General features: G+C 42.2%; 1 protein-coding gene across 2 annotated transcripts in view; it reads left to right on the top strand.

The window, feature by feature from the left end:
• The window catches only part of LOC148044499 (sodium-dependent neutral amino acid transporter B(0)AT3-like), a 34,409-nt gene extending 13,909 nt beyond the window's left edge, over positions 1–20,500 (top strand). For both annotated transcript variants that reach the window (XM_087721931.1, XM_087721930.1), the window contains exons 4-12: positions 2,229–2,410; positions 3,451–3,561; positions 5,045–5,157; positions 7,047–7,175; positions 9,843–9,999; positions 11,992–12,196; positions 14,959–15,118; positions 17,634–17,790; positions 19,657–20,500. In XM_087721931.1, the coding sequence (XP_087578057.1) occupies positions 2,229–2,410; positions 3,451–3,561; positions 5,045–5,157; positions 7,047–7,175; positions 9,843–9,999; positions 11,992–12,196; positions 14,959–15,118; positions 17,634–17,790; positions 19,657–19,878 (1,436 nt within the window). In that variant the 3' untranslated portion in view covers positions 19,879–20,500. The remainder of the gene's footprint in view (positions 1–2,228; positions 2,411–3,450; positions 3,562–5,044; positions 5,158–7,046; positions 7,176–9,842; positions 10,000–11,991; positions 12,197–14,958; positions 15,119–17,633; positions 17,791–19,656) is intronic.
• Positions 20,501–20,818: the final 318 nt, after the last annotated feature.

Raw genomic sequence — 20,818 nt, 5'->3', positions numbered from 1 at the left:
ATTCTTATGCATGCCAGTGCTGTGTGTGAGGTAATTTCAGGTGGTTCTGACAAGTGTCGTCGGCATCTTCATATCCGGTCCCATGGGCGGCAAGCCACTCCCATCCGGTCACATGGGCGGCAAGCCACCCCCATCTGGTCACATGGGCGGCAAGCCACTCCCATCCGGTCACATGGGCGGCAAGCCACTCCCATCTGGTCACATGGGCAGCAATCCGCAAAGGAGGCCACACCCACAGAGTAGGTTTGAACAATTTTTGAAACCCACCACTAATTAGCTGATATGCTCCTCTTGTAGGCAATGGCATTCTGGTACTTCTTAGCAACGCTTTCTATATTCTTAATTTGAGGGTGCTTATCTTCTTTACGCCATTCCTTCCACGTGTCCAGATTTTACCACCATACATTATCCTTAGAACAGACCATTGTTTCACTATTCTAATTTTTGCTGTCATTGAAAAGTCATTCTCCTTCCTAACCTTATTTATATTCGTTGTCCGCTTTCTCACTAAAATTAATGTCATCCAACACACTCTCCATCTACTGGGTGTCTATTATTCTTGAGGCGGAGAAAACAAAACTTCACTTTTTTTTTGAAATCACACATTCACTAAGGGTGCCTTTCTCCTTTCTTAACATTAATCTTTCCCCCACTTTTTACTGCTTATTTATTTACTTAAATAAATAAATGTTTATTACCCTTGTTCAATCAAATAATAAACTTCTAGATGCTAATGAAATAGGGAGCCATAAACTGCAGATGGCTAAGGTGGTTCATTTACCACCTAAGTGGTACTTTGCCCTAAGTTGGCTGTGAGATGATTATGATTCAAGCAGCAGGAAAAAGATATATCCTTTCCTATATCAGTCATGGCGTTAACAAAATAGATTTTAAGTGCTGATGCACCGCCTCTATCAACCTTCGAGGCAGACCTGGCTTGGAAACCAAAAGCTATGGACATTAAAGCTACTTTTATTACAGAGTTACAGTCATAATAATTTCCCAAGTCTAAAAATGAGCGCCCCTTCTCCCGCAACCTGCCTTTATCTTTTAAAAAAAATCCTAAGGAAAGTCAAGTCAGGTGTTTCCTCAAACTAAATTTAAATAAATCAATCTGGACTCAGATTTCTTTTTAATCTCTTTCATTCTAAATGTTTCATTCCCATTATTTAGTTGTTGTTGTTGTTGGCATGCTGTGTATAATTAATATGTGACTAATATTATATATATGGCTGGCTGATAAGGAGTCGAGCTCTGTAGCTCAATGGTTAACACATCTGCCTAAGAGGCAATAGAGCACAGGTTCGATTCCCAACAAGGGTGTGGCTAGCTGATGAGAGCTAAATAGCTTAAAATAGATCTATACTAGTCTCCCTTTATTTATTTATCAGCATAAATATAATATATATATATATATATATATATATATAGATAGATAGATAGATAGATAGATAGATAGATAGATAGGGAGGGAGGGAGGGAGGGAGGGAGGGAGGGAGGGAGGGAGGGAGGGAGGGAGGGAGAGAGAGAGAGAGAGAGAGAGAGAGAGAGAGAGAGAGAGAGAGAGAGAGAGTATATTAACTAACCATGTAACTCAGGGGTGGGTTCCTGCCAGTTGTAACCTCTTCTACAGAAGAGGTTCCACAAATCCACAGTGCCGTTTAGAATCAGTTCCAGCTCCCTCCCCCTGCCCGTCCGCACATCATCAAGATGAAGAGCGAGAGGAGGAATTCTGGGAGTTGAAGTCCACAAGTCTTAAAGCTGTCAAGTTTTAACACCCCTGGAATTTTTTTTCCTAAAGGGTTAGGCGTGCAAAGGTCTTCTAAATTGACAGCTTTAAGACTTGCGTGCTTCAAATGCCAGAGTTCCTGAAGCCAACATTTTGGTTGTTAAGCAAGAGCGTTGTTAAGTGAGTTTCACCACATTTTACAAGTTGGCCATGCCCACCCAGCCACATGGCCAGCAAGCCACTCCCACCCAGTCACATGACCAGCAAGCCACTCCCACAAAGCAGGCCACACCTACAGAAGAGGTTCTAAAAAAATTTGAAACTCACCACTGATGTAACTAATATGTAGGGAATTTTGTTAACTTCTTCTTTATTTCGAGGAGGCATCTTCTGCCTGCATTGAAAAAAGAAACTTTTGAGCACTTCCTCCTTTAATTCATGAAGCAATGTGGATGATTAGTACCTCTAAGAGTCTTATTTCATGTGTCTCTTATTTTAGAGACCAACAAGGAATGTGAGCAGAGCAGCGAATCAAATTACTTTTGGTACAGATACACACTGAACATCAGCACGGACATCACACACACTGGCCCTTCGGCTTGGTGGTTGATCGCCTCTTTGGGCAGTTCCTGGATCATTGTTTACGTCTGTACAAGACAAGGAATTGAATCAAGTGGAAAGGTGAGGAGTGTCTTTTTCCCAGATGGTTTTTGACTAGCCAAATACGAATGGATCCTTGTTTTATTTATTTATTTGTTCATTTCATCAAGCTTGAATTAAATAACAGATATAAGTATAGCAGTGGTGGGTTTCAATTTTTTTTTAGAACCTGTTCTGTAGTTGTGGCCTGCTTTGTGGGAGTGGCTTGCCGGCCATGTGACCGAGTGGGAATTGCTTGGCAGTCATGTGACTGGGTGGGCGTGGCCAACTTGTAAAATGTGATGAAACTCACTTAACAACGCTCTTGCTTAGCAACCAAAATGTTGGCTCAGGAACTCTGGCATTTGAAGCATGCAAGTCTTAAAGCTGTCAAGTTACAAGACCCTTGCACCCCTAACCCTTTAGAAAAAAAAAAACCCGGGGTGTTCAAAGTTGACAGCTTTAAGACTTGTGGACTTCAACTCCCAGGATTCCTCCTCTCGCTCTTCATCTTGATGATGTGCAGACGGGCGGGGGGGGGGAGGGAGCTGGATCCAGTTCTTAACGACACTGTAGATTTGTGGAACCTCTTCTATAGAAGAGGTTAGAACTGGCAGGAACCCAACCCCTGAAGTATAGACATGACTATGAATACATGAAATGAATATGAATACAAGGGAAAATTAGGACAGGGACAATAGGCACGCTGGTGCACTTATGCAAACCCCTTATATTGACCCTTCTCAGGCATGGTCAGTCACATAAGTCCAATTCATTCACTGCAATAATGATATAGTGGGATATAACTTGGGAGTTTCTGAGTTTCCCCCATGGAAGGGGGAAAGGATAGATTCCCCTGCATTCCCCCAGCATTCTACTTATTAGGTCCACAGCCCTTCATTATTTTGCTGTTTAAAAAATTCAGTGGTAAATCATCCAGATGTTGGCAGTTTGATTTGTGTCTTGGCAGAAAGCTCTTCCCCGGGGTGAATAACATGGCTGGCCTATGGTGGGAACATTAACTAGGGTGTCTATAATGATGATCCATTTCAATGATGTCCTTCTGCCTTTTCTCTTTGCAGGCAATTTATATTATAATCTCTTTTATATATATAATTTTAACTATATTCCTTGTTTATGGTCTGACTCTCCCAGGAGGTATTCAAGGGCTAATTCGTCTGTTCACTCCTGATGCAAGTATATTCCCATTGAATTTCTAGTTGTTTTTAAGGGTTAATTGTTTTATTGAGCCTGATCTAAACTTCTAAATTGTTCTAAATCTAAGTTGTTCTAGATCTCTAACAATTTCAGTTTCAGAAAATAGTTATTCATGTTTTTTTACCCACTGAAACTGTTAGAAGCCACGCATAGAGGGGTGGGAAGTATGCGTGGGGTACTCAGAAACTGACACCTTCTCTGTGAATGTGATTCTCTGTACTTCAGCCACCATCTATAAGTGCTGAACTATGTAATCAGTTTTGTGATTTCTTGCTTATTATGTAAAGAATCTGGGAATTTATTAGTGTTACTAACATTAACTAATGGCTAATTAGGCACATGGATTGGAACAGTGAGTGATCCTCTAGTCTAGATATTGTTGAACTCAAGGCTTCATCGATCACAACTGGTATGATCGTCATTAAAAATAATAGGGTTAGGGTCATTTGCAAGGGCCATAAATTTCACACTCCAGCCTCAGGGTTTATATGATTTCTACAGCAATCTGTTAGCCACTTTTATTTTCTAGCTGCTGTTGCCTTACATTATTCCTTTAATTCTTAATTCTGTAAATTGGATCGCACCAATTTACACCTCACCAGTGTTTGAAAGAGAGAGAAATCATACACCTACGCCAGTGGTGCGTTTCAAAAATTGTTCGAACCTACTCTGTGGGTGTGGCCTCCTTTGTGGGAGTGGCTTGCCGCCCATGTGACCGGATGGGAGTGGCTTGCTGGCCATGTGACCGGATATGAAGATGCCGGCGACACTTGTCAGAACCACCTTAAATGATCTCACACACAGCACTGGCATGCATAAGAATATGATGTAAACTTCTTTTTTTAAAAGGCATCTTTGGTTTGCGTTAAAACAACTTCATCACACGCAATGTTCTGATTGCACCACAAACGCAGTAGTCATCCTTACCTTTCACAGAGGCATTGAGTTTTATAAATATGAGCATGATAGTGTAGAATAATCATATCCAAGGACCAGTGGTGGGTTTCAAAAAATTTTGGAACCTCTTCTGTAGGTGTGGCCTGCTTTCCGGGTCCACTGGTGGAACCTCTTCTAACCGGTTCGGTAGATTTGACGAACCGGTTCTACTGAATAGGTGCAAACTGGTAGGAACCCACCTCTGACCTACACATACCATGTATGGTATATATGGAAGACTTAATAAGCATGCTTTTAGTAAATTTCATAAATACGTTCTATAGTCTATTTAATATTTAAGTTTTATTTTTATAAGTATCTTTAAATTGGGGGTGTTGTATCCGTAGCATTACAGTAAACCATTTCTTTTATAGATTTTAGAAACATTTGTGTTTTTACCTTGAATCTTATAACCTGTTATAGGAATTGCACAAAATGCTGGTTAGGGACATAACATAAAGATGACAGCTAATGGGGTGCACTGTATTTTCTACTTCATTTTTATTTTTAATGTTTTAACAGTTCAGAATCCTAAAAAATCCACGTGCCTGGCTTGATGCAGCCACCCAGAGTTTCTTCTCCCTTTCTTTAGCGGGTGGAGGACATATAGTATATTCAAGCTTCAATCCACAAAAGTAGGTGTAATGTAGTCTAACATTGTATATCTTAACCCAGTGCTCAACATATGGAAATTTCATTTACGTATGTCAGCAAAGTCAAAACCATTTTTTTATATCCATAGTAAGTGAAAAGAAAGAATTTAAACAAAGTTAGCCTTTCTTGCTCCTTTATAGTATAGGAAGTTATCACCCAGCCCTCTCCCAGGAAAATGAAATATCCTAGGAAATATTGAAAAGGCAGAATATTTCTCTGGATGTGAAAAGAAAGAAACATGATTCAAAAGACAGAATAGCTGCCTGTAGCTTCCTGCCCATCCCCACTTTGTCAATGGGCCATTAAGAAGGCCAAGCTAGTCCACTTTACATAATAAAGACTTCTCCACTTCAGCTGCAGGGGGATGGGATTAAAGCATGATAATATTGGCACTTTACCCCCACTGACCACATGGCATCTGAGAACTCAACCAAACCTGGATTCAAAACGCAGCCTAGAGAGTTGTCCCTGCATGGCCCCCATGGGAGTCTGACAACCAATCAGAATAAATTTCTTGCACAGGAACAGGAAACAGAGAGGTGGGACTGAACAGGTTATGAAAAGCCTAGCAAGCCCCTCCCTCGGCCCTTCTCTTCTTCTCCACCAACATTGAAGTATGTAAGAGCCAAGGTGGCGCAGTGGTTAAATGCAGCACTGCAGGCTACTGCTAGATCAGCAGTTCAGCGGTTCAAATCTCACCGGCTCAGGGTTGACTCAGCCTTCCATCCTTCCGAGGTGGGTAAAATGAGGACCCAGATTGTTGGGGGCAATATGCTGACTCTCTGTAAACCGCTTAGAGAGGGCTGAAAGCCCTATGAAGCGGTATATAAGTCTACTGCTATTGCTATTGATCACCTTTTCTGTTCAGGGCTCAAGCCATGTCGTCCCATCCAACAATAAACCACCTTTCCAAGCAGCCTCCATGTCTCCAGTGTCTTTTTCCCCACTTGGAGCCGAACCCAGAACGACATTTCTTTCATCAATAGCAACCTGTACATTCACTGTAAAGTCATCTTATTTTGTTGCCTAAAGAAGGGACCATACTTCTTTCTAATACAACGTATGTTTATAAGATTTTATAATAATATTTTGACTACAATTCCTCCTTTCATCTATCTCACTACCCATTTTACATTCACTTCATCATTCTGCATGGTTGGAAATTTCCGTACACTTGGCAAAATTCCATCGGTTTCGGTCAATATCCTTTCAAGTAACCCTAAGATTATTTCCAGGAGCAATTGAACTGTATGTAGCTTTTTTGTTTTTGGCAAGTGAATGGAATTTTTCTAGTATCTATTTTTTCTATTTTTTATTTTACTTCCCAGTCTAGCATACAGCTCTAACATTTTTTGATGATTTTCTGATCCTGCTAACTAATGCAACTGCTTAGCTTCCTAACTCCAGACAAGGTAGTTCATTACAATGACCTGAGTTAGCAATAGCAATAGCAGTTAGACTTATATACCGCTTCATAGGGCTTTCAACCCTCTCTAAGCGGTTTACAGAGTCAGCATATTGCCCCCAACAACAATCCGGGTCCTCATTTCACCCACCTCGGAAGGATGGAAGGCTGAGTCAACCTTGAGCCGGTGAGATTTGAACAGCCGAACTGTAGAACTACAGTCAGCTGAAGTAGCCTGCAGTGCTGCATTTAACCACTGTGCCACCTTGGCTCTGAGTTGATTGGCCTAATAAAATAAAATGTAAATTTGATCTGCTACATCTATGAAGTATATCATAACTTTAAGGATATATTAGCTCACATTTAAAATTAGACCAGTAATAAGAGTTCTGCTATAACTGACAATGTTCATACTTAATACCGCCTGTTGGAAAGTTTAATCTGTTTTATTTCTTTTTCTTCTAGAAATGACTGTGAAAGAGATTCTCTCATAATAGCCGCAGTGAACAGTTTTACATCTATATATACCTCAATCGTCATCTTTTCAATTCTTGGGTTCAAAGCAACAGTAGGCTACTTGCAATGTGTGGATAAGTAAGCTATTAAAATAATTTAACATTCAAATCCCACTTTAATTTTGCTTTGCATTCCATATTATTCTGTTGGCCTCCATTATGACGTAACTTCTTTGAGGAGTGCTACAGAATGGAACTGAAATGAATACAAACCTAGAGGAATTCGTATAAATTATATCTTAGTACATTCCAGTATTTTTAATTTCTGGTAACTTAAAATGTTCCCCAGAAGTTGTTATTATCTTTCTGACTTTCTGACTGGTCGAATCAAATCAAATCATTGGTTGCCTGCAGGGGTAAGTAGTAAAAAGTTTAACTTTATTGATTGTCTCTGACCTGACATTGTTTTTGTTACATTTGATCACAAATGGAATATTCATCTAATTGCGACTACTGACTTGAGACTGTAATTCCAATTGTTTTCCTCCTGTGAAATAATGTCTTGAGGTTAATCCTTGTACTTGGTACAGAGGTGGGTTCCTACCAGTTCGCACCAGTTCGGTAGAACCGGTTGGTCAAATCTACCGAACCGGTTAGAAGAGGTTCCACCAGTGGACCCGGAAAGCAGGCCACACCTACAGAAGAGGTTCCAAAAATTTTTTGAAACCCACCACTGACACACACACACACACACACACACAAACACACACACACACACAGAGAGAGAGAGACAGACAGACAGACAGAATCACACAGAGAGAGAAAGAGAAAGAGAAAAAAAGAAAGAAAGAAAAAAAGAAAAAAGAAAGAAAAAGTGAGAGAGAGGTAAAAGAAAAAAAGGAAAAAGGGACAGAGAGAGACAAAAGGAAGGAGAGGGAGGGAGGGAGAGAGAGAGAGAGAGAGAGAGAGAGAGAGAGAGAACACATGGCCTACAAGCCACTCCCACCAGGCCACATGACCGGCAAGCCACTCCCACAAAGGAGGCCACACCCACAGAGGAGGTTCGAAACATTTTTGAAACCCACCACTGACTTGGTAGTTACATAAGCGAATGGGACAGCCGTGCTAAATTACATTAAGAAGAAATGTCCACTCCAAAAGGGTTGGTTCCAGGACAGCAAATGTGGCACATGAATCATTTTTGACCCAACAAAGATATTTTTGCCTCCACTTCAGCCCTTCCTCCTTTCCTCCTCCCTCCGTCCCTCCCACAGGTGGGTTCCTACCAGTTCGGACTGGTTTGACCAAGTAGGTAGTAACTCGGCCTGCCACACCCCCGAACCAGTTCTATCGGTGGCTCCATAGGCGCCACCATCTTGTTTTCTTGCTTCTGTGCATGCGCAGAAGCTTTTTTGAAATTACTGCACATGTGCGCCTTGTGCGCGTGAAGTGCGTGCGCATGAAGCGCATCCCTGAGCAAACCGGCAGTAGAAGAAGCTGGAAAGCACCCTTGCCTCCCTCCCTGCCTCTCTCCCTCCCTTTTCTAATCACCTGATCATTCTGAAACCATTACAATGTGCGAATCCTTTAAACTTTGTGTACCTGAAACTGGAAGCAATTATTGTACTTCCCAGGACTTAGAAAATATACAGAACAAAACTGTGTTGACTGTGTTTTTTTGGGGGGGGGCAGGGTGGGGGGGGTAGGGTCAATGGGCAGCATTCATATCAAATTACTAGCTCATACTGACTGTTTAATAACAACTGTTTAGCTGCCCGGAGTCCAGGGGTGGGTTTCTCGCCCCGTTCCAACCGGATCGGTTGGAACGAGGCCGGCGGCGTCCTCACGCACGCACGCGGCGCGCGCGTGCATGCACGTGGCGTCCTCGCGCACGCACATGGCGTCCTCACGCACGCGGCGCGCGTGTGCACGCATGCGGCCTGCGCATGCGTATTAGCGTCTGCGCGATGGTCCAGCTGCTCCTGGAGGATCGCGCAGGCGTTCTGCGCATGTGTGGAAAGCGCGAAATTCAAAAAAACGGGTAAGGAGCGGGCGCGGGTGTGCGGGCGCGCGCGGGCGCGGGGGGGGGGGGGGGCTTCGCCGTTCCCGGAAGTTACTTACTTCCGGGTTCGGCGACCAACCGGATCGCAGGGACCGGTGCGAACCGGTTGAAACCCAGCCCTGCCGGAGTCCTCCGGGATTGGGCGGCCTATAAATTTAATAAATAAATAAATAAATAAATAAATAAATAAATAAATAAAATAAGATTTTTTTTCCCACAAGTACTGTTATCAAGGCAAGTACCATATCTATCTTCTATTATTTTATTACTTCTATTTTTATTTATTCTGTCTTATTTCTGTTTCCTAAGTCAGTGATTCCCAAACTTGGCAACTTTAAGACTTGTGGACTTCAACTCCCAGAATTCTCCAGCCGGCTGGAGAATTCTGGGAGTTGAAGTCCACAAGTCTTAAAGTTGCCAAGTTTGGGAACCAGTGTCCTAAGTAAATAAAGTGTCTCTTTTATGCCGCTGCTGCTATTTTTACCCTTAGATTTTAAAATTATTATAATACATGGGTTATGTGTTGCTTTCCATTTATCATTTCATCAACCTTAAGCAATTACGCCAATCATAAGAAATCACTAGATGTGTAATTCAATATTGGAGGATCTCATGTTTCGGGTGATGCTATTTGGCTATATGTAAGCATGAATACTCAACGTGATAGCAATTAGGAGCAAAAACTGACTTGCTAATCATGGTAGCGATGTAAATAATCCATATCTTTCTGGATTTCCACAACAGTAATATCGAATTACTCACAACAGCATTCCATTTGATGGACCAAAGCATTTCAAGAGAGAACTATACACTCTGGCTCGAATCTCTGCTCCAAGCTGCTCCATCAAGAGTTGCTGCTCTCAAGCTGAAAACATGTGATTTTAACCAACTTATTGATAAGGTACTGTAAGCGTTATTACTGAGAGGTCATTTTTGAAAGAATACTAGGCTGCTCCTGAAGAGTGTTCGGAGACTACAATTGGTCCAGAATGCAGCCGCGCGAGCGATACTGGGTGTACCTAGGTACACCCATGTTACACCTATCCTCCGTGAGCTGCACTGGCTTCCCATTGGTCTCCGGACACGCTTCAAGGTGCTGGTCATTACCTATAAAGCCCTACATGGCCTAGGACCTGGATATCTCTGTGACTGCCTCCTGCAACATACCTCCAATAAGATCGCACAGGGCGGGCCTTCTCCGGATACCGTCGGCCACACAATGCCGTCTGGTGGCTCCCCGGGGGAGAGCCTTCTCTGTTGCTGCCCCGGCCCTTTGGAACGATCTACCCCCCTGAGATCCGGACCCTCCCCACTCTCCTGGCTTTCCGTAAGTCTGTTAAGACCTGGCTGTTCCAGCAGGCCTGGGGCTGTTGATCTAGATTGACCTTCAGCCACATTACAACTGAGTGTATGTTGTGCTTCTGTTTTTAAGTCGTTTTGTCTCGTGTTTTTTTAAAATCTTTTTTAATATTTTAAATTGCTTTTATGTAAGCCGCCCGGAGTCCTTCGGGATTGGGCGGCATACAAATCTATTAAAATTACAAATTACAAAAATTATGGATTCCTTGTACAGGTAGTTCTTGACTTAACAAGAGTTCATTGAGTGACTGTTCAAAGTTTCAACAACACTGAATAAGTGACTTATGACAGTTTTTCCCATTTATAACCAATGCAGCATCCCTATAGTCGTGTGTGCAGACACTTGGCCACTGATTCATATTTATGATTCATTTGCAGCGTTACAGATTCACTTAAGAACCATATGACCAACTTAACATCTGCAATGATTCACTTAACAATCATGGCAGGAAAATCCATAAAATGGGGCAAAACTCACAACAAATGTCCCACTTAGCAACAGAAATTTTGGGCTCAATTGTGGTCATAAATAGAGGACTTACCTGTATATATTTATATATAGTTTTTTTGGCTTAATTAATTTTATTCTTGTTTTGCAGCCATTTCTACCAATTGTTCCAAATTTCATAATATTCCAACTCTTTTTTGTCTTTTAATTTTAGTGTTAATTTGTCCATCTCTGCACAATCCAAAGGTTTTTTTTATCACTAATTCGTCCGAGGGGGTATTATTTTATTTCCAGCATTGGGCAAATGCTATTCTAGCTGTAGTTAGCAGATGTGTTAATATGTACTTAATTTTCTTTGTATATTTCCCTTTGATTATTCCCAGTAGAAAGATTTCGAGTTTGTATTTTATCTGTTCTCCTGTAATTTCTTGCACCCATTTCCAAATTTTTGTCCAATATTTTTGTGTTTCCGGGCAGGTCCACCATATGTGATAATAAGTCCCTTGTACTTTTTTACACTTCCAGCAGGTCGGATTCGTGTTTGGGTACATTTTAGCCAATCTTGTTGGTGATAAATGCCAACGATAAAACGTTTTGTATATATTTTCTTTAAGTGCTGACACGATCAGCAGCACATGCCTGGATTTTCATTTTCTAGATGGAGATGCTAAATTTTAGTCCGCATTGATTAGCCAGTCAAGACTTGCCATGGCAAAATAACATTGATAGATAGATAGATAGATAGATAGATAGATAGATAGATAGATAGATAGATAGATAGATAGATAGATAAATTTATTTATAGGCCGCCCTTTTCCCTGAGGGGACTCAGGGCGGCTTACAACGTATAGGGAAGGGAGTACACACAATGACATATAAAGACAATACATAATTAAAAATAGAAGCAACATTCATTCATCATTCGGGAGGGGACGGATTATAATCTTAACCCCAGGCCTGACAGGATAGCCAGATCTTGAGGGCTGTGCGGAAGGTCTGGAGGGTGGTGAGGGTACGAATACGAGGGTACGAAGATGGTGTGTGGGCGATCAGATTAATTGCCTGTTCCATTTTGAAATTTTGCAGACTGCTTCTGGGCCTGGCCTGGCCTTTATTATATTCACTGAAGTTGTCACAAGGATGCCTGGAGCCAATATTTGGTCAATTCTATTTTTCCTCTTGCTCTTCTGCCTGGGACTGTCTTCTATGTTTGGACTCGTTCAGAGCATCGTCACTCCTTTCATAGAAATTCCTCTTGTGTCAAAATACTTACACAAAGAAGTTTCTTGTGGTAAGAGACTGCTTTTGAAAAGAGTTTCAATTTCATCTTTTTTCTTTTTCTTTTAAAAAAGTCGCAGACAGTGTTATTGAATATTTACCTGATTAGATTAGATTAGAATTAGATTAGATTAGAAGGTTTATTTATATGCCGCCCTTTTCCCTGGGGGGACTCAGGGCAGCTCACAATCCAAAGGAAGGGGGGAAAACAGACTTTTACATATAAGACAATACATGATTAAAACACAACATTCATACCATTCGGGTGGGTTACCGTCTTTAACCCCAGGCCTGACGGGATAGCCAGATTCTGAGGGCTGTGCGGAAGGTCTGGAGGGTGGTGAGGGTACGAATCTCCACGGGGAGATCGTTCCATAGGGTCGGAGCTGCCACCGAGAAGGCTGCCCCTGAAGTGCATCCGGCGGCTGCAGTTAGTTCAGAATGCGGCCACGCGAGTGATAGTGGGCGCACCGCGGTTCGCCCACATAACACCCATCCTCCGCGAGCTGCACTGGCTACCTGTTGATCTCCGGGTGCGCTTCAGGGTCCTGTTGACCATCTTTAAAGCCCTTCATGGTAGTGGATCTGAGTACTTGAGAGACCGCCTTCTGCCGATTACCTCCCTCCGACCGATAAGATCGCACAGACTGGGCCTCCTCCGAATCCCATCCGCCAGTCAATGTCGACTGGCGACTACACGGAGGAGAGCCTTTTCTGTTGCAGCTCCGACCCTGTGGAACGATCTCCCCGTCGAGATATGCACCCTCACCACCGTCCAGGCCTTCCGCGCAGCCCTTAAGACCTGGCTATCCCAACAGGCCTGGGGATAAGCCTCTAATTTGCCCCACCCGAGTGTTGAATGTTGAATGCCAAGTTGTGTTTTTATTACTTTATTTATTTTGTTCACATATTGTTTTGAATTGCACCCCCTCCCTAATGATTGTAAGCCGCCCTGAGTCCCCTCAGGGAAAAGGGCGGCCTATAAATCCAAATAAAATACAAATACAAATACAAGGCTCTCCTCCGCGTGTTTGCCAGTCGACATTGACTGGCAGATGGAACACGGAGGAGGCCTAATCGATGAGATCTAATAGGTCGTGTGGAGGTCTGATTACCTAACTATGGTGCTTCAAGGTAGTCCAAGTAAAGTGCAGATGGGCCTTTGAAACTGCTTCTCCAGGCCCCCCCCAATTTGGTTGACCAAGGGTTCAACCAAAGGCATTCCCAAGCAAGTTCACTTTCAACTGCCCCATCAGAGTTCTCTTCCCCACTTCATTAGGGGCTCTGTGTGGGCATGGGGAGAGATCAGGAGCATCTATGAGGGGATGCTTTAAAAGCCGTTACTTTTAAAGCCCTACATGGTTTAGGACCTGGCTACCTGAGAGACCGCCTCTTGCCACTTACCTCCCAACGACCAACAAGATCGTACAGGTTGGGCCTCCTCCGGGTGCCGTCAACCGGACAATGCTGGCTGGCGGCCCCCTGGAGGAGGGTCTTCTCTGTTGCTGCGCCGGCCCTGTGGAACGATCTACCTGTAGAGATCCGGACCCTTCCCACTCTCCCGGCCTTCCATAAAGCCGTCAAGACCTGGCTGTTCCAGCAGGCCTGGGGCTGTTGATTGATACCCAGCCCCGCTTAGATGAGTGGATGATGTGGACTTTTAATTGTATTTTTTATTCTTAAATTTTAAATGTTTTTTTTGTCTTGCTGTGAGCCGCCCAGAGTCCCAATGGGAGTGGGCGGCATACAAATTTTATTAAACTCGAAACTGTGATATTAAAAGGGCAGCCACAAGTATATGATTCAAGCTTGACTCCTTAGTATATACAGTATACTTATAAACCATATAGGTGTCTTTGAGTTAATCTTGATTCCCCGCAACTGCCTGGACTAGTCTCTGCCATCTTCTTGGAAACATTTAAGAAGTGGTTTGCCATTCGCTCCTTCCTAGGTCTGAGAGGATGTGATTGGCCAAAGGTTATTCTGCTGGCTTTGCGCCGCAAGCTCGATTTCTAGTCTGATACCATAAATACATCAAACTGGTTCCCTTATGGGTACACACACACACACTCACACAACCACACACACACACACACAGTTGCTGCCCCTAGGTACACCCATGTTACACCTATCCTCCGTGAGCTGCACTGGCTTCCCATCGGTCTCCGGACACGCTTCAAGGTGCTGGTCATTACCTATAAAGCCCTACATGGCCTAGGACCTGGATATCTCTGTGACCGCCTCCTGCAACAGGTTCCATCACAAAACCGCGGAGGACAAAATCGCGCTCGACGAAAGCGCACATTTGACGTCATCACAGCGCGACGAAAACATCGCGCTGTGATCGAAAAATGTAAAAATAAAGCGAAAACCTTACCCTAACCCCTCCAAACCTAACCCTAAACCTAACCCTTAACCTAACCCTAAATGTAACCCTTAACCTAACGCTAAACCTAAACCTAACGCTAAACGTAACCCTAATGCTCTAAACCTAACCCTAACCCTTAACCTAACCCTAAACCTAAACTTAACCTTTACCTTTATGTGAATCGGCTTGCTTTAATTTTAATTTTATTTCAATTTTTAATTTTTTTCATCGCACTGTGATGACGTCAAATGCGCGCTTTCGTCGAGTGCGATTTTGTCCTCCGCGGTTTTGACGGGTCACGGGTATTATCCATGTGCAAAACCTGGGAAGAGTTAACTGTTTGAGTCATAACTGTTCTCCTTTTGCGTTTTCGTTCACACACAACTACTAAACTTTGTCTTCCTTAGGTATAATATGCTTTACTTCCTTTTTGTTGGGTCTCCTTTTCACGACACGGTCTGGAATTTACTGGCTTGCAGTGTTTGATAGCTTTGGAGGAAGCATACCGTTGCTGATCATTTCTTTATTTGAAATATGCAGCATTGTATATATTTATGGAATGAAAAGGTAATGAGTTTCTTGTATGTCCATTTCTTAGTAAGTTCTTCAACTGAGACAGCTTGGAATGTAAGAGTGGGACAGTGGTGGGATTCAAATAATTTAACAACCGGTTCTTTGCCCTAATGACCAGCAGGGTAGGTGAGGCTTGGTGGTCATGTGACTGGGTGGGCATGGCCAACTCAACATCAGTCATGTTGATGGGCGCTTCACCTTAGCTGTGACAATGTAATAAGGGTTAACCGGAGAGTCAGTTTCTGTAAGCAGGGCAATGAAGATGAGGCTAGAAACAATACCAGAATGTTTCCTTTCTGCCTTCCTTACAGGATTAGCCCTGTAAAGCGGAAAAAAACAAAATGAGATTTCTTCCAACAACCGGTTCTCCAAACTGCTTAGAAAGTTACCAACCGGTTCCCCCGAACAGGTGCGAACCGGCTGAATCCCACCACTGCTACAATCCATAGATATTGGATAAGCAGCATAGTTTGTACACAGACAGACAAAGGAAAGCATTTCGGCATCGGCAAACACAGTTGGTTAAGTCAAAGTTTGTCAATAGAGAACTGGGTCATCCTCTCTCAGCCCAACCAACTTTACTAGAATTTTAGGGAGAGTAGAAGCAAAAAACAGCTATGCAATTTACCTTGAGTTCCCAAATGAAAGACCGGATGAGCATCTAGTAAATAAATATTTAACAAAAGCATTACCTTAAGATTATACTTGCTTTAGGTCAATAAACTTTTATTGTATTCAGAGGTCTGTATACATGATCTTGGTGAAACTCAGATCCAGGCATATGGTAAGTCATCATTAGCATCTTGCAAAGGGAAGGCTTAAGCTAAGAAGAGATGACTCTCTTAAGGTTAGTTAGAGAGGGCTTTCTGGAAGCATTTGAAATAAAGGTGTCGTCTTGCAACAACCTAGTGCAATGAACTGCTCATCACTTTAATAAAGCAAACCGTTTTCACACTTATGGTGAATAAGATCCTGGTTTTTCATTCTGGCAACTCTGTCCCTCAGTCAATAGACCAGTGTTTCTCAACCTGGGCAACTTGAAGATGTCCGGACTTCAACTCCCAGAATTCCCCAGCCAGCGAATGCTGGCTGGGGAATTCTGGGAGTTGAAGTCCGGACATCTTCAAGTTGCCCAGGTTGAGAAACACTGCAATAGACTTGAGTCAAGAAGTGACGTCATCAAGTGTTCGAGGCAGAAAACTCCAGACAGTGGATAATAATATTTTAAGTTCCCTTTGCCGATAGCGAGGGTGTCAAACTTGTGGCACAAGGGCTGAATGTGTCATGCGCAGGTCAGGTCCTTCTCCAGCTCCACGAAGGTGGAAAACATTGTGAAATGCAAGTTTGACACCCGTAGTCTATAGTTTTCTGTAAATTAATGCCCTAAGCAACATTTCCCTTATTTGTATTGTATGCAACATGATTCCTCTAACAGGAGACAAATTTCTCCAGTAGCAATTAAATAACCTTAGTTTTGAAGATTTGTGTCTAATGTGCAATACAACCGAATTTAAATTCATGCAGGTCAGAAGTTAGGGCTGTGAAGCTTTTAAAATATATGCACACCTATTCTCACATATCAGTGGTGGGTTTCAAAAATTGTTGGAACCTACTCTGTGGGTGTGGCCTCCTTTATGGGAGTGGCTTGCCACCCATGTGACCAGATGGGAGTGGCTTGCTGCCCATGTGACCGGATATGAAATTATGAATTAGTACTTAGGTCAGTCCAAGTAGCTATTCAGAAACTTTGGCATTGAAGCATGCAAGTCTTAAAGCTGTCAAGTTACAAGATCCGTGCACCCCTAACCCTTTAGAAAAAAAAACTAGGGGTCTTCAAACCTGACAGCTTTAAGACTTGTGGACTTCAACTCCCAGAATTCCTCCTCCAGTCATGTTGGCTCAGGAACTCTGGCATTGAAGCATGCAAGTCTTAAAGCTGTCAAGTTACAAGATCCTTCCCCCAGTGGTGGATTTCAAATTTTTTTGGAACCTCTTCTGTAGGTGTGGCCTGCTTTCCGGGTCCACTGGTGGAACCTCTTCTAACCGGTTCGGTAGATTTGACGAACCGGTTCTACTGAATAGGTGTGAACTGGTAGGAACCCACCTCTGTCACATATCTAGATTTACTTGTAGGAAAATGTGCTGTGAGCACCCCATCTTTGTAAAACACAGCACTCTATTCATTGCTACAGTTCTTGAGAAGAGCTACAGTTCTTGAGACAGTTCTCCCCGCCATAAGCCGTTGATTTAAAAAGCAACTCTGTCATTAAGGTTCGGTTGTTCAGCCTTAACCGCAGTTTGGTATACGATGATTTCCAACAAGGTATCTTGTAACTAAAAACACTTGGGAGATATATCCAAGACTAACTTTGTGATGTCATTGTAATAGGTGCATAAAGGCTACATTCCTCTTATTGCAAAATAAACAGTGATTACATGAAATTGCTATATTGCAAATTAAGCTACTCCATTGGAATTGAATGGTGACTATAAACCAATTTGGCCACAGGTTCTGTGATGATGTGGAATGGATGATTGGAAGGCCAGTAAATTTCTACTGGAAAGCAACCTGGCAGTTTATCAGCCCCGTGCTAATGATTTCCGTCTTTCTGAGCTATCTAGCTACTGAGCGGCCAGCAACCTACAAAACGTGGAATCCAAGCTATGTACGTTAAAACTTGTTACTTAATTTCTAGCAATTATTTTTTTATGCAACAAAAACAAGGACAGTCTCTGCTATCTGGCTAAAATATCAGCATATCTTAAGGACCATTCAGATGAGAAATACAAGCTGGAATGGAGAAGATGGATTGATTATATTCAGAATAAATATGGGACTAAGAAACTCCAGATAGCTTATGAGTGAATGAGCAAGGAATGATACAACTTGTTTAAAGTTAGCTTTACAAAAGGGGGGGGGGGAGTTAAAGTACAAGTGAGGGATGATGCTAAAGTCTGTTAGTTTATTTTAGAATATGGTTGTTAATGTTTATACCCTATATTTGCTCTGGGAGGTTGTGGGGGGGAGGTGGGTTTTTTGGGGGGGGAGAGGTATATATTTGTAAAACTTTTTTAAAACTTTTAATTAAAAAAAAGAAGTCATCATCATAGTATTGCATAAGGGCACCCCCCCCACCAACAATACAGTGCTTAAAAATCAAATTAATCAGCCAACTGAGATTTAGAAAAAGTTAGCTGTAGATGAAAGTACAGTCACAAGATATGTGTATCAAATTGGCAATACATTTCTCCTTCGCTGTGTTGTTTTCATTGTAGTTTACCTTCTAGAATTTTTAGCTAGGGTTTTTTGTAAGCTGCTCTGAGAACATTATTATAGTCTGAAAACAGATATAGAATAACGCGTAACAAAGATATGTCACATATTTTGCCCTCCATTGGCTGGGGACTGTTAGCTGCAGTTCAGCGGTTCTAATCTCACCGGCTCAAGGTTGACTCAGCCTTCCATCCTTCCGAGGTGGGTGAAATGAGGACCCGGACTGTGGGGGCGATATGCTGACTCTGTAAACCGCTTAGAGAGGGCTGAAAGCCCTATGAAGCGGTATATAAGTCTAACTGCTATTGCTATTTTATGGGATACCAATTGAGAATGCCTTCTGTACAGTGTTTCCCCCCAAATAAGAGTGTCTTATTTTCATTTGACCCCTGAAATAAGCACTTTGCCTTATTTTTAGGGAGGTCTTATTATTTTTGAGGCGCAGGAAGAGGCGAGCATAGTCACCTCATGGCTGCTGCTGTGTTGCCATATTTCCGGGGAGCGCTTATTTTCAGGGAACGGGTTATTTTAGCGCATGCGCTCAAAAGCTTGATTGGGCTTATTATCCGGGGAGGTCTTATTGTCAGGGAACGGGTTATTTTAGCGCATGCGCTCAAAAGCTTGATTGGGCTTATTATCCGGGGAGCGCTTATTTTCAGGGAACGGGTTATTTTAGCGCATGCGCTCAAAAGCTTGATTGGGCTTATTATCCGGGGAGGTCTTATTTTCAGGGAACGGGTTATTTTAGCGCATGCGCTCAAAAGCTTGATTGGGCTTATTATCCGGGGAGTGCTTATTTTCAGGGAACGGGTTATTTTAGCGCATGCGCTCAAAAGCTTGATCGGGCTTATTATCCGGGGAGGTCTTATTTTCAGGGAACGGGTTATTTTAGCGCATGCGCTCAAAAGCTTGATTGGGCTTATTATCCGGGGAGCGCTTATTTTCAGGGAACGGGTTATTTTAGCGCATGCGCTCAAAAGCTTGATTGGGCTTATTATCCGGGGAGGTCTTATTTTCAGGGAAATAGGTTATGGGGGCTAGGATAGCAAGTATGTGTGCATTGATCACACTAAAATAATTCTGCATTTGAAGAGCAAGTTGCCTCTTACCGTTCATTATTCCATTTTTTGGTAAAAACAATATAAGCAGGGAAAGCAAGACTCATCCTTTTGAAGGATTGTCAAGTTCGGTGTAGACCCCCCTTTGTACTGCTATATCATTCAGTTTTAATTTTATGCAATGTCTGTTTATCTCGCAGGAAGACTTCCCTTCAAAAGAGTTGAAATTTTATCCACGCTGGGTTTTAATGATTGGTGCTTTGCTTGTGGTCCTACCGTGCTTATTTATTCCATTCGGAGCCATTTGGCATCTTAAGGAAGTACTGCTGAAAATGAGGGAGAAGCAAGTCCTTCATCCATGTCAAAGCACTGAAGGCAACTTATGCTCTGGGACTCTATCGGCCGATTCCAGTGATCCATAGTAAACCAGTAATTCAGATTATCCAGAGAAAAAGTATACTAAGGCAATCTATGAAAATTAAGTATACACTGCCTATATAAATTTCTGTAGCATTCTAAGGGAAAGTTGTAAAAGTATTTCAAATAAATACCCTTTATACAGTATTACATTCTGTATAAATGCTAAAAGTTTCCAAGGAATTGTTTTAAACATTTCTCCCTGTTTTTAACTGAGAAGATGATCAGAACCCCAGATTTACAAAAGACAAAGTATAAAAATTACAGGGAAGAGTAAAAAAAAAATATAATCAAGTAAATATATTCATACACAGCCAGTTTTTAAAATGACCACTTGGATAGAAATGGATCAGTGGCTGATGAGTTAATTTTTGTGAACTACTTTCTGGGCAGTGCCAAATGATCTAGTGTGGCTTCGTGTTGTCTTTTTGTGCTGCAGTTTGGGAGAATGGAAATACCCATCTTGTCAGCTTCCCTTTTTGGTAAAGTAGGGTTGGACATGAAACATTGAGGAAAAAGTTTTGTCCTAAACAAAAACACCATTCAAATGTTTCGAATCTTCTACTGAAGCAAAACTCAAAACCTTCTGAGGATTTTATCAAATAAAATAATGTAAATTCAAATCAAGCTCGTTTCCTTGTTTTCATTGTAGGGCCATAAAAATGGGTGTCATGATACTCCTTGTCAACCATTTAATCTACCAGGCAAAAATTAAGAGTCTGAACCTTTGCCCAAACTAGCTTCTTTATATCCAGGGAACATATCTATTATTTATGGAAAGAAGAGCATGAATTGTAACTGAATGTTATATGGCAATCTAGCCAGAACTACAGTACATAAATTGCTTTGAGATGTCTTATTTAGTCCTAGAAACTACTTGTTATGAAAAATGGTACAGTAAACACTGATAGAGTTCTACAACTTATTTAACAATTAGCCTAGCAA

This window comes from Thamnophis sirtalis, unplaced genomic scaffold (assembly GCF_051295495.1).
Source record: "Thamnophis sirtalis isolate CommonGarterSnake01/CBP01778 unplaced genomic scaffold, rThaSir2_p1.2 scaffold_8, whole genome shotgun sequence".
In the NCBI taxonomy this organism is placed as follows: Eukaryota; Metazoa; Chordata; class Lepidosauria; order Squamata; family Natricidae; genus Thamnophis; species Thamnophis sirtalis.
The sequence above is the reverse complement of the archived record's forward strand: the minus strand, read 5'-3'. Positions and strand labels throughout refer to the sequence as shown.